General features: G+C 41.5%; 1 protein-coding gene across 1 annotated transcript; it reads right to left on the reverse strand.

The window, feature by feature from the left end:
• Window positions 1–222: 222 nt before the first annotated feature.
• Window positions 223–5,847, reverse strand: sall4 (spalt-like transcription factor 4). Its single transcript, XM_030734114.1, is given in 9 exon segments — window positions 223–490; window positions 493–526; window positions 529–702; window positions 809–868; window positions 870–1,117; window positions 1,202–2,938; window positions 2,941–3,498; window positions 3,501–3,641; window positions 5,781–5,847. Coding segments are annotated over 9 exon segments (3,246 nt in total). The 3' UTR covers window positions 223–263.
• Window positions 5,848–14,703: the final 8,856 nt, after the last annotated feature.

Here is a 14,703-nt window from a genome sequence, read left to right on the forward strand (position 1 = left end):
TTATTTGGCAACGTCCTTTCAACAAGGCTGACGTATCGGTGCATCCCTAGCAGTTATACAGATTCGACTAGAAATAACACTTAATCGCTGAGATCAGGAGGAAGAGAACTGCAATGAAGTTACTGAAAATTTTTTAACCACACAGCAAATCAACAAGGTTTTCTTTGAATATTGATTGTACCTCATTCAAGAAAAGAGACATTCACGAATTGAATGGTGGTGATTACCTGATGACTAAGGGGGAAGAGAGTAAACAAAAAAGCCTAATTAACTGCAATTTTGCCCTCTTCCATGAAATGTGGAAACTGTGATTTTGGCACACTTTCTGAGCCATTCTTCTCAATTTCAGCCACAATGGCAGGCAAGCCTGAGTGGGATCCATCCATCTTCATGAGGCCTCCAGTGGAGCCAATCAGGGGCCCACCAGCAGGGCTCCCAGGGAGTGGAATGCCACCTCCCTGGATAACAGAAATTTCGTTGGTCTTCATGTCAGGCCACCACTGAAGCCAGCAGTAGCATACTGGTTCACCACAGAGACGGGTCAAAGTTCAGCGAAGGAGCTACCAGCTCTTTGGGGGCCTGCATCATCTCTGGCATCATCTTAGCATCGGACGTCATTGCCATCAGCGTCATGGGATTATCCAGAGACAGACGCTGGCCACGCCGTGATGAGTTGTTCCACATGTGGGTGCCAATATGAACCTTAAAAAACACCACAAGACATTTATTTATAAGTAAAACGCTACTTTAGTCCTATACATGTGGACTGTAAATGCCTGATTAAACCATTTCTCAGACAAGTGATGACTCACCTTAGATTTCCCTTTGTGGTGAAAGCCCTGCCACAGATGTGGCAGGCGAAAGGCTTTCTCCCCCGTGTGCGTGCGCTCATGGATCTGCAGGGCACTGGCAGATGAAAAGTTCTTGCCACAGACATTGCACACGTGCGGTTTGGCTGATCGTCGCGGTGCGGGGGAAACTGAGGAGGGCATGGCTGTTCCCTGAGTCATTTGGGAGCTGAACAAACTGTGAGGGCCCAGAGGATTCTCTGGGGGAATCTTCATCTCCAGGCTGGCCAGGGTCGATGGTATCCTCATGAAAGGCATGCTACTGGAAGCTGTTGATACAAGAGACTGAAAAATGAGATGAATGCATTCAAGATGGCTGCATCTAACATGCTTTACTCAACTTGTATACTTACCATAGTCTCCATTCATAAATGGCACACCAGGTTCTTCTTTAATCGCCTTTGGGGTGAAGCTGCTGGAAGCTGTGAGGTCGAGGGCTCCACTTGACTCATCTTTAATAGCACCCGATTCTGGTTTTAACCCACTGTGGGAAAATTCTTCAACGGCAGACTGAGGAGATTTGCTATTAACGTTGTTCACTGGTGAAGAGGAGCGAAATGACGCAGCAGAGTCAGAAATGGCTGGGCTACGGCCGTTTTGATACTCCTGCTCTCTCTGTGCTGGTGGGGATTCTTTGGATGTTCCTTCACTTTCTGAAGTAGTGCTATTCTGTCGTTTCAGTGCAAGCGCAGAGGAGAGACTCTTCAAAACATCTAGGCTGGATAACATTGGAGGGGCTGCGAGCTTCTGTGGTTGTTCCTCAGAGGCAGCTAACAGGGAATTTGTGGAGTCATTTGCTGTCTTGGAGTTCAGTTCCGGCTCATGATCCTCCGTGTTAGCTTCAAACCCACTGGCATCCATAGGCTTCTCCTCTGGGAGAGAAGGCACCATTGCTTCTGCTGCTTCAAACTGGTTTTCTGGCATTAGGGTGTTGGGGATCTGCCCACCCATGTGCATGCGAATGTGCTGCTGCAGAACCACTGCGTTTGTGAACTTTTTCTGGCAGATCGGGCACGAGTGTTGCATCTTAAGAGGAGTGCTAGCCCTGTGCACACCATAATGAGCCTTAAGGTTGCCCTTTGTGGTGAACGCACGACCACAGATTTTGCACTTGTACGGCCTTTCGCCAGTGTGTGTGCGATAATGCATTTTGAGGGAGCTCTGGCAACTCAGTACCCTATGGCAAATCACACACTCATTGGGATCACCAGTCTTCTTCTCCAGGCCATCCACCATCTGCTGAAGTTTTGCTGTTCCAGAGCTTTGCTCTCCTGAGAGGGCATTACCATTCATATGGTGCAATGCTCCAAGCAGCTCTTTAGGATCTTTCTGAATTGGATCCAGGCCTGTCTCTTGGCCGTAGACAGAGGAAACATTTGGGGAGCCATCACTTGTTGTTGGCGAGGGTCTCTGGGAAAATGGGTCCCCTCCAAAGCCATCAAATGCTTTGAATCCTGCTATGGCTGATGGGTTGAAGACAGCTGCTGGGTGACTTAGCACAGGCTTCATTTCAGTCATATTTGACTCGTCCATGGGTACAGACATACCAAAGGGAATGCCACTGCTGGTGGGAATATTGTCAAGGTGCTCGGGTACCGGATGAGGATTCATGCTGATGTTAGGATATTTGTCTTTATGGCGTTGGAAGTGAACTTTGAGGTTTCCCTTGGTTGTGAAACGGTTTCCACAGATGTTACACTTGAAGGGCCTCTCTCCGGTGTGAGAACGCAAGTGAATCTGGAGGGCACTGTCATTGCCAAAAGTCTTTCCACAGTATTTACACTTGTGCTTGTATAGGGAATCCCCATTCTTTGATTCTGGTGGGACATTCAGCATCTTTGGCTTCACTTTTTTGGAGGACTCCATCCCTGCCTGGACACCAGTGAAGGTGTTAGGGAAACCCAGAACACCTGGAGACTGTGGCAGTAGTACTGGTAAACAGCCAGTCAAATCTGGAGCACCCTTTAAAATGTCTGTGTTTGCGCTCATTGAACCCATTCCTGTATTCAGAGAGGGAGAGATGCCAGTGGGGAGAGGTAGTTTACCTTGCTTTAGTTTCTCCACAGAAAGGCTCTGAGTGCTGGTTCTTTTCCTATCAGTGCTGCAGCAGCAGACAGTTGTTGTGAGAGATGCGCACCAAGGGCTCTCAGGGGGTCCGCCGTTGACTCTGCTGACGAGCGGAGACCCTGTGGGATCATCATGGCTATTTGGATTCTGATCTGTTCTGTGAGCTGGATTTGCTGTAGCTGCTGTTGCTGGAGGCACACTAGCTGTTCCAAGATGACTGGGATGGCCTGCATGGCATCCTGTGATGAAGTTGAAGACATGTTTGAAGGATGCTGAGAGACGGCCACTTTAGTGTCAGCCATGGTCTCAAGAGTGACATTAGAAGTTTGCATTTTTAGGGACGGCTGGAAAGTCATCTCAGGACTAGCAGACATCTCTCCACAATGCTGATGTCCAGAATCCTCTGCATTCGCATTGGAGTCCTCCTCCATTCTGTCCAGCTGCTCCGCATTGGCACGTGATGGGGAATGATTGCTGGAGTGGCTGTCATCATGGTCGCTGGTAAGGCCTTCAGAAGAACCCTGTGAATATTTCTCAGGCTCTTCACCGCTGTCTCCATCTTTCATGATGACCACTTGCTGACTTTTGTGCAGCTTTTCTCGTGCTCAAGAAATTCTGCGTCATCAAAGAATTCAGCGCAGCACTTGTTGCACACTCTGGTTTCATCCATTCTGAACCGTTTTACTTCGCTTCCAGTCTCCTCAGTGGAATCACCTTGATGAATCCCTTTAACGAGAGAACAGAGTATTTAAATGAATACTTCTCATCCAATTAATATTCACCAAATAAAATAATGTAGTTATTGTAAAACTAAGTGGCTACAATGGTTTGTTAATGCACCAAGATTGGCTGTTAAAGTTTACTGATTTTGTGGGCTGTATTTGCAGAGTTCGCTGGCTCACGTCATCTTTAAAAAGAGCTCCTCTTGTTTTGTCCACTCTCTCTAGGTAACTGCACGGGGATGTTAAAATTGTGAATTGCTCTTTTGTCCAAAGGGCCTGTAGAGGGCAATCATTTATCTTTGACTACCCAGAACAATGTCCAGAGAGACAAAGACCTACAGACTGAGTATTAAATTACACTTAAATAAGTTAGATTCTGAAACAAGAAACTCACTAGTTGCCCTAAAAAAAGTAAATTAGATATTTTTCCCAAAATCCACTTAAAGGTTAATCTTATTTCACAACAATAAATATAAACTTTTACTCTAAATTTGATGTCTTTAGTATAAAATAGAAGAGCTATGAAAAAAAAAGAAAAAAAAAAAAAAAAAAAAAAAAAAAAAAAGACTGATTTGAAAACCTCCAAGCATTTTCACAACCTTTGAAAGATTTATAAGCTCCAAGTGAGAATTTAAATTTGTGTGCTAACCAAGAGGCCATTTCACAACTGGTGTATTGTTAAATGCTAATGTCGCAAAGAAGGGGGGGTAGACCACCTGTTTGCATTTGCCCAAGGATCTGCTGGACTTGTTAATTACTCACCAGGCGGCATAGAGGCGGTGTCAGGAAAAATTTGAGAACCGCATTACACTCTGATCCACGAGGAAACGGTACGCATGGCTGTGCCACACACGCGCACACACTTTGCGCATTATGGAGTTAAACGCGACTGAAAAGGCACAAAGGAATCCAGTTTAGCAGCATTTAAAAACTAAAAAGTGCCCTTATCAGAACAGATCCATCGCTGAGTAGCTACAGAAGGCAGCACACTCGCTCGCCACTTGACGGCGCATGACCCTCCTCTGATCACCTTTAGTGGACAACATGAGGAGGTCAGAGCTGAATATTCAATTTATGCGGGACAGATTTGTACGCAAACGTCATCTTTTAGTGCTCTGTGCTCTAAATGGCTGATATAAGTCACATTACGCTGCAACTCATTAAAAAGAAAAAAAAAAAACAAAAATCGCCACCCCGAGTTTTCTAATTACGAGGGCAGCGCTGTAGTTTGCTTATGGCAACACCAAAACGCACACCCCCACCCAGTCTCCACACAAAAAAAAAAGGCCACTGCTCCATCCCCCACCTCTCCACATATGTACGAAAGGAAACAGTCATGCATTAAACTGGGGGGATTTATTGCCTTTAAGGTCGGCTTACTACAGAGTCATATTTCATACAGTTTTGGGGACCTTTGTTTCAAACTTCAGCTTTGGCGCAGATTTGCAGATAAATTCTACCAGATTACACAATAATTTATTACAATTGGCGGAAAGTAAGGGTATTATAATTACAGCAGAATAAACTGTAAACGATGCCTGTGGGAATCCAGTGTAAGGAGTCAAAGGTGCTGCGCAAAAATTTTTTTTTAAACCCAATCAAAATGTAACAGTCAAACCAGTTGGCAATATATGTGAATGAAATAAAGCTGCACACGACGGGCATACTGACCAGAGTGGGCAGTTTCTTTTTAAATCCAGCATGTAGCAACATGCCCTTCAATGGATCAACAAAAAAAAAAGTTCAAAGGGGTTTACCGTCTTTAATTTAGCCCACGAAACACCTTCAAGTTATGAGTGTGAATAAAGTCGGCGATATAAAGAGTAAAAAGCACACGAAAAGCCACGGATTAACGACGGGATTCAGCTTTGTGAAAACTTTAAAAGATTACAATGTTGCATTTTAAACGCGACCCTCGTGGAGCACCTGATTTCTCAATGCGTCGCTTCGCAGCTAAAGTTTTAGCCCTGGTCAGTTCAGAGGGACAGCAACAGGTCAAAGTGCGAGAAGGAGATTGTAAAAGCAGCCGCCGGAGTTTTAAACAGAGTGTCGATAGCGTGTCGTCCCTATTTGTTAACTTTACTTTCTTTTTTTTTTTCCCCCTCTCCCTTGGCCAACAAGCATATCTTTCGCGTAAACTTACCATTTTCTATCGATCCGGGCTCGTCGGAGTTGATGTGCTGCGGTTTGGCTTGCTTGCGCCGCGACATGGTGCAAACCATCAGGAGCAGAGAGTTACAGACAAATTTCCTCCCCTTCTTCAGCAGATTCTTGGCTCGGAAAATTAACCCCTGAAGTAGAAATGCGCATGTCAACGTAATTATTATTATCAATAATGCATTGCGATTTATCACGGTCCCCTGACAGCTGATTGGCTCCGATCCAAGCGCTCGCACATTATTTAAATGCGCTCCCTATTGATGGAGAGGAGCGGAGTGCCAGAAGGGGGCGGGAGGAGCCATGCTAGTGGATGGAGCGCAGGATGGAGGCAGGGTTAATAACAACCAACTTATAGTACCGCTTCTTTTTCATGAAAACTATATTCTGCCAGCCACAGAAAGAAACAAGCGAGCACATTACTGTCTGCACTCAAATGATCGAAATATGAATATTACCTTAAATAGTAATCCAATCCTACTTTGTGGCATTTAACTTAATTACAGGAACTTATTGTCCATGAGTTTTGCCCATCCCTTTCCAAGAAACTCAACATTTTTACATAGCAACACATCACTGTAGGCTATTTATGATGTTCCTGTAGGGAAAAGTGGCTCAAGAGTTGTACAGAAAGTCAGTTTATCCTCATCAAAATATGGGCTACTGCCATATGCATACATATGTGTGTCACTGCCATCTTTTTAATTATTGTATATACTTGTTTTTGTGGCAAGGGTTTAGATTTTGATCTTCCAAATACAAAAAGTTGGAGTATTTTTGCCTCCTCTAATGGAGGCTACACAGTCATCTAAGGATACCGTTAAGCCATAACAGGAAATAGAGTCAAACATGAAATAAAAGCTTTTGGGGTATATCTGAATTAATGAGAATGCAAAACAGTTAAACTACTCTTTCACTATGCAGCTACCATGTCTCTGCTTCAAAATGTGTGGTTTTGTTTTGAGGGGGAGCTCACTAGATTATTATGAATACACTGGTGGTTTAAAAAAAAAATAGGCCAGGTGATGTCCCTAACTGCTGTGGATGGCTAACCATTTGCAGCGATGCATCATTTATTAAAGATGCTGAATCTGCCACTGTGTTTCCTGCTCCAAATACTCCCCATAAATATGCTGTTATGTCGGGGGGGGGAAAAAATGGAAATAAAGAAAAACAAGGGTCGTGTTATGGGATCAGGATGATGCTGGAATGACTCTGTTGGTCCTGCTTCACATTAGCATTCACATTGTTGGCACAGTTGGTGTGCCGAAAAACATTCCAGGAAGTTCACTACACATCACAAAGGAGAATTTACAAAGGGGGAACCTTTATTAATGCAGAGCACAGTGATCACCTCCTGCATGTTTATGGCTCACCACACAACAGCAGTCACCCACTGGATTTCTAAAGAGTACTGTATGTTCAGTGAATATGTGCAGTCTGCATCGCTAAGGTGCAAAGTATAAGAAAAATATCGCACGGTTGTAGTGTAACCTTGGTGTCCTATTTGTAGCTCTCTCTTTCGCAGATTCACTCATGCAGACAGGAATTTATTTTTGGAGCGTGGCATACCAAGGACATACTAAACTTTTGCTTTATAGGGGACAGAAAGATCACTGAAGTATGACAAAAGTGTATTTTGGATAAAACTATGTATGTTGAAGGTAAAAGAAGCACCACACATGCAGACATAAAGCTTATAAAAGGACTGGAAGCACAACTGACACATAAATGCAGAACCTTTAATCTGTTGGGCAAGTTAAGGCAAGCATATTCATGCTTCATGCAAAAAAAGCTCCAACAAAGGGATAAAACAAAACATTACAATTAAGGCTGGATTTTTATTTAACTTCCTATGTGAGAATTGGATCAGCTTGTTTTATATCCTGACAAGTTAATAAAAAATCTGTAATCTGGATTTCACTTTTTACAAGTGGCTGTATGCATGAAAGAGTTATTCATAGTAGCAGAAAGTGCAAATGAACATTTAAGAAAATAAAATGTCTCATTTAAATGACCTATAGACAGGCGTATGCAAAGTTCCAGTAACTCTAGCTGATATGTGATATTGGCCTTTCTACCATTCTTTATCACTCTAAAATGCCTCAGTAAGTGTTGTATATAATGCCACAACTGATAAGTGTGAGACAAAGACTCGCCATTATATTCAAATAAACAAATGTCCTTTAAGGGACTGGCTGAAGGTGAAAAAGAGGGGAGTGTTGTCTAGACAGTTTATTGCCCCAATAAGAAACCATACTTGAATACGCGCTTTTTCAGCATTCAATCTATACAAGTCAAACTGTGCAGAGCTGTAAAACTGCTTTTTTTTATACGTAAATAATCATAATTAAACAGAGCGGAGAATTAAGGTAAAAAAAAAAAATCTTATTTTGTAAAATTGTAATACACCATCTAGACATTCAGATTCTTGACCTGTTTTGTGGAAGCTACATGTGTTTGCTGGTGCCTGAAATCCATAGTGATCATTTTGCACTGTTCAGTTTCAGTTATGTAATTTTTGAGAAAAGAGAAACGGCAGTAGAAGAGGCAGCGAGCACAGAGAGCAAACATAATACTGTGTCCTTGACCAGGTCATGCATCTGACAATAGTATATCTACACTGGTGACAGAAGGTCTCATAACTGGCCAACAAGGCAGCTTGAAAACAGCCTCGGACAGTAACTACCGAGTTATTATTTCTATATCCTGACCTAATTTTCATCCCTCCTTGCTTTTCACAAGCGAGCGCTGCGGGATGGAGAGACTTTAAGTTTCTCAGATGTGTCACTCGATGAGCTTTACGACGACCCTCGCTGCGGACAAACAATAACAGCCTGACACTTGCTGAGGAATTGTGAATTGAACATGTGTTTTTTAGGACTCAGTAAAAGATGAAAGGCGCAGACCAATCTGTGGAGGGTGAGCTATTTCACCTCAGTGTGACAATCGGTGCTGCTGTCAAAACAAGCAAAATTTTTTTTTTTTTTTTTGTGGAAAAGTGTCTGCTTCACTCTTCCCTGTTGTCCAATGAAGTGATTTAAGTAGACGCTTGTGAAATCAGAACTAAACAGCTTCAAGCCCTTACATTATGTTTTATTTTTTTCCTTGTATATTCAAGTCTAAAACACATTTTTCACTTTCATCCACTGAGGAATGGTTACAGGTTTATATTATTTTGCAAAATTGCAAACAAACACACAAAAACCCCTTTTGTGCGTTCTTGTGATATGAAAACCTGACGCCTCACAGCACATAAAAGGCCCTTTGACTGGAGACGGAGACATATTGTGTCCACTGAAATATTTCATATTGGCCATTCCAGCTTTTCATTGAGAGGCTAATGTGCATGTGAGTTTGAGGAAAAGCCATATCAGACACAACTTGTTATTAAAAGTATTGTGTTTTAGACATCACGGCTGTGAATCTTTCTGAAAACGCAAACATTTCAACTTGTCATGACCCTCACCAACACTCATGATGAGATGTGAGTGCATCAGCGAGCTCCTTGATTACATTACAAGTGTTAGATTGCAAATAATTAACTGTCTACAAATGGCATTTTTTTTCTATGTAAAGACCTAAAAGAAAAAGAAAAAAAGCTAAGCTGTCTGACCCTTTTAGATGTTTTCCCAACAGCAGGACACCACAAATAGTCTTTTAATGGTTGACCAGTTTCTTGGTCACTAACATCAGGACTTCTTATGAGCGTATTTCCCAGATCCTGTTTTATTATTTTATCCTTTGATGGCTTTCTTCAGGTGCCCCTTAAAACATTTCCTCCCTTGTAGTCATAAATAACGTCATTAAACTTACACAAAGGACAAAGGGAAAAGTTTGTTTTTTTTCTTCATGCAAGACTTGAGTCCCGTGGAAAGGGTAAGCAATGCTGAGGATAGGAAAAGCAAATGAAAACAGTTCAGGTGACCTTTTTTGTTACCTGAACTATATCTAGGTCCAGTGATTTTCCCCTTCATATTTGTCATATCGCAACGTGAGCGCCGCTTGTAGGCAATCAATGAGGCCTTTTTCTTAAGACTATACAGTAATTTTCCCTGCCACTGTTGATTTTCAATCACGTAAACATGGCATTATCTAGAAATACAAGTATAGTGGCTCTCTGCAATTACTATAGCGCCCAACTGTTTTCATTATTGATCAGCAAACACCCTTTCCAATGTCCTCCTTTTCATGAACATGTGTATTTAGTCCTTTTGTTTGGTAGCATCAGCCTAGAATAGAGACTGAGGGCACTGAGGTGAAAGGTATTGGATGTTTGCTGGTTGTGCCGATATTGTTTTTCCCAGTGAATGTTTCTATTTTGAAAAGCATACACATGTGGAGCCTGTCACATAAGCCAGCTGGCTAACGTTCACCACAGATATGGACAGCCTTTATAGTGGATTTTCTCTAATAAATTCCTTTTCTCACTTCTGCCTCTGCTCAAAAAATGCATTGCTCTTATTGTTACCCTCACTTATTTGACCTTCACTGTGCAGAATGCTGTAGGTGCAGAGCTGGATGCTAAAAAGGCTGTTTTGACACCCATTTACTGAAGGCAGGAGGGGGGGAGGGGGGGGGTGTTCCTCTGTCACTGCTGTGAATGTGAAGTTAAGTCCAGGTTCAGTCCAGGTCCAACATGCAATCTGCAGTGTGGAAACCACCGGTGCACATGTGAATCTTTCAGAGAAACAAGGCACATCTGTGTGCAATACAAGCAGTTAAGCTTTTAAACAAAGAATATTTACTTATTTGTGCATTCTGCATTCTTCACAGGCCACTGGCTGTGAATCTAACTTTAAGATGTTTTTTTTTTATAGGTCTTTTAACTATTTTTGGATAAATAACATATGTTTTTCCTTGATTTTAAAATGTTAAAATTTAACAACCCCGTTTCCATGAAAAGAGTTTAACCTGAAATTGTTATGGCACCTGGGTGTAACAGGAAGTATAAAAGACTCTTTAAACTAGACCTGTGTCTTTAGAGATAGCAAGATGAGTGCTTATTTGTCTCACACCACTGACTGAGAGGATAGGGGGGGTAGGGAGGAGATTATGTGCTACAGCATTCCACAAACAACTTCTATTCAACTCTATTGGTCAGGATTTTTTTATTTTGGTTTCAGACCAATTTTCTGCCCAGATTGCAGTAACTTTTCAGACACAATTTTGGACAATTTCAGGCTCTGACATAACAAAACTAAGACAATGTTAGTTTTGCTTTTTAAGTCTTGGTCAGTGATGGTAACAGTTTCATATCCAGCTCACTCCTGAGTGTGGGATTTGTGTGAATGTGTGTGTGTCTGTGGTGCAGGGGCTAGCGGGTGAGGGGAGAGATCAGTGGCCCACACATGGCTGTAATTTAATGGAGAATTGCCCAGTGGTTCCTGTGCAGATGTAAACACAGCAATAGTCAGGCTTTTGTTATTGCATGACTATGACAACTGCCTTCATCAATAAACAATAGAGTGCTGGGGGAAACAAGGACTCACTGTATGAATAGAACCCCACTGTGTCCACTTCTCACTCTTGTTTTTAGTCAGACACACAATTAAAAAAATATAATAAGTCTGTGGAATAACAATTCCTATTATTGCAAGATTTGTTAACAATTCAATAACAGTTACCAGTTTACTTTAATATGAGACCTGAAGTTTTATATATATATATATATATATATATCTATATATATATATATATATATATCTATATATATATATATATATATATATATATATATAGATATATATATATATATACTATATTATATATATATACACAAGTATAATTTTTATTTATTTATTATTTTTTATTTATTTATTTATTTATTTATTTTTTAAGCTGTTAGGGAAAAAATTAATTTCTTCTAATTAACTGCTCTTAATTTCCAAATCTTGATGGGATTATGTAAAGGAATTATAGTTTGGGGGGATGATGAGGTCAAACTTAAAGAATCTGCAACACAATAAACAAAGAGATAGGGAGAGCTGGGCAGTCCACATCAAGCTGTGAGTCAACAGGGGGCCAATCATTCAAATCTGAGATGCATCTGGGTCAGGGCCATAAAGATTTACAGGGTGGGACGTGCTGAGCAGAGGGGGTGCAGGATATCAGACCTCTCTCACTTCTAATTAGCTTATGAGAAGTAATGGCTACACAACAGCACAGTCCCGACTTCACATTGTTGTAACAGGGTCTCATTTATCGGCTCTAAAGTCTTTGGGAAATATCAAACTTGTGAAATATATGTAACAAGTTATTTGAGAGAGCCTGAGGAATGAAATAAGTACTAACCTCAGGTCCACGAGAACATCTTAGGTGATGGTTGGGTTTTGAGGCCGGAATGAGAAAACATTAATGACTGCAACACGCCTGTGTTAGCATGATATCATGCTGACATGATTTTTGCAACAAAGCAGAAATTTATCTAGAAAACCTGATTGATCACGTTAAGTCACATTAATGCAAAAATTGCATGAGAATGAAAAAAACGAGGACATCGGGTGTTGGCATACAGCAAAATATATTGTCAGACACTGAAAATTCTCAAATCTCTGAATAAACCTAAAATCCATACAGAATAATAACAAAAAATATTTAATGCAAGTCTAAATGGTAGATTTCAAAGCTCCCCAATGGGCCCTTGGGTGTTAAAATGGGGAATCTCTAAATACAAAAGAAACTGCAGCCTACAGCACTTGACAGTGAATGTGGTGGCCCATAGACTTTAAGACACCTGGTGGGCTTTCAGGCTCTGGGTGGAGGTTTTACAGCGGCCGCAGACAAAGACAGCCGTGGACCTGATGTACCAGATGTACTGCCTGCCTTCTGTGAGCACTGAATGAAACTGTTTATCCCCTCGGCCTCTGCCTATTGTATTCAATAGTATTTACTTACGGGTGCTTAATGTTCACATTTCCTGTAAGACGAGCAGCCCTAAATATAATAGTTCTTATTACTCTGTGCTCATGAAAACACATTTTCTGGTCCCACGCTGACTTGTATCGAATAGCACCCTGATTAAAAAAATAATAATTTAATGAGCCCTTTATTTCTTCTTCTTGTAAATACAGTTCAAAGAATCGGATCTCGTACTGCTGCACAGGGACATGGATAAGAGTGTATTATGGTTGTTATAGCAACCACAGAAATGGCTTTTCTGCTGAACAATAGTCAGATGGGTCATTGGGGAGGCCCAGTACCCCCCCCCCCCCCCCCCCCCCCCACACACACACACACACACACACACACACATCTGCTTGCCCTCACATTGAGACTTATGGATGTTCTGCTGATTATTTTCTGTCCTGCTTCCCCCCTTTTCAAAACTGACAGGCTGAGGGAAAGAGAATGAAATTAGGAATTCTGCCAACATCTGTGGAGGAGCTGTGATGTGGTAAGCTCTGATGGGACAGTTTGGATAGAGAGTTTGAAAAAGAAAAAAAAAAAAAAAGAGAAACATTTGGAGAGCGTGCTGAATTTATTAGAGTCAGTGGAGTTGAAAGGTGTGTGACAAATGGTCTTATGAGCTTTGCAAGGTTTATAATGGCAAACAATTTAGAGGAAGAGCCAGAAACGGCGATCTGAAAAGGACTGCAAGTAATAACTTTGGCAAGCATCCGGATAAAATGCAGGACATGGTGTATATATTTATGGTACAGTTACTAAATGTTTCTTTACACACTATACCAAGAATAATAAATTCAAAGGATATAAAAAAGTCTCGCTCTCTCTTCAACTTTGAGCAAATGTTTGAGTGATAGATGGAAAAGGGGTGGGGGTTACTCTGTGAGAGGCAATACTGTAAATTAAAAGCTGGACAAAAAAGGAGAAAATCCTATAGTGCCTTTGTCTTTTGATTTCTAGACAGCAGCCTCGGAAGAATTGGATCGAAGCCACCTGCGTGTCTGCAAAGCCACCGTGCAGACTGAATAAGGAAGAGACAGAGTTGGGTTTTTTTTGTTTTTTTAAATGCTCAGTGCATTCACATAAAAGATGCTAAAAGCTGGAGATGTTTGACATAAATGAAACTCTCGAATCTAAAAACAGGACTTATTGAACTCAAGTCATCAGTTGTATTTATTTTTCCTATTTTGCAGTCCTGTGCAGCATATGACACTAATTACTTTATTGATTCATCCAAAACAAAACAAAACAAAAAAAACCTTAAATGGAGGGGAAAATGGTGAAATTCAGCTAGAATAAGAGAGAGTGAATTTCTCTTTCAGAACAAACATGCGAGAGATGTTTTTAAAAGAAACTCTGCAGTGAAGTACCCAAACTCGCATTGCATGTTTGAATTCCTGTCCTCCTCACTATATTACGGATTAATATGTGCTTCCTCTCAGCCACTCAGGTATGCTTCTACTTAGCATCCACACACACACACACACACACACACGCACACATACAAATAAACAAAAAGTAATCCTGTTGTCCTCATAGGCAGTGACCAGTGATGCATTTACAAGCAGGAAAGGAAGGCAAAAGAAAGACTTCAGACTTCCCCCGCATCCATATTGATTAAACAAATTTGCCACAAATCATTTTACAAATGCCCAGTGGGGGGCTATAGATGTTGGTGGAAATACCCCATTCATGCTCCGTCCTCCCCGCAGGGCTGGAACCTCGACTCTTGCTCGTTTAAGCGTGCTGACAGTCCTCTGATCCTCTGACCATCTGCGGGGTGGGCTGGTCAGCGCTGAGGGGTCTTTGTATTCTAAACTTTAGGAGATTTAACAGTGAAACTAGGAAAAAAAAAAAAAAAACCCTCTTAAGGTGAAGGAGCCCCCCCTCCATAAATCTGGTTTCTAGCTCATTTGCAAGACACACAACTCAAACTGTGAAGTCAAAATGGCGAAGAGCTAAACTGGAAGGGAGCCTGAATGAAAAACATCTTTACAGGCAAA

Source organism: Archocentrus centrarchus, chromosome 7 (assembly GCF_007364275.1).
Source record: "Archocentrus centrarchus isolate MPI-CPG fArcCen1 chromosome 7, fArcCen1, whole genome shotgun sequence".
Lineage (NCBI taxonomy): Eukaryota > Metazoa > Chordata > Actinopteri > Cichliformes > Cichlidae > Archocentrus > Archocentrus centrarchus.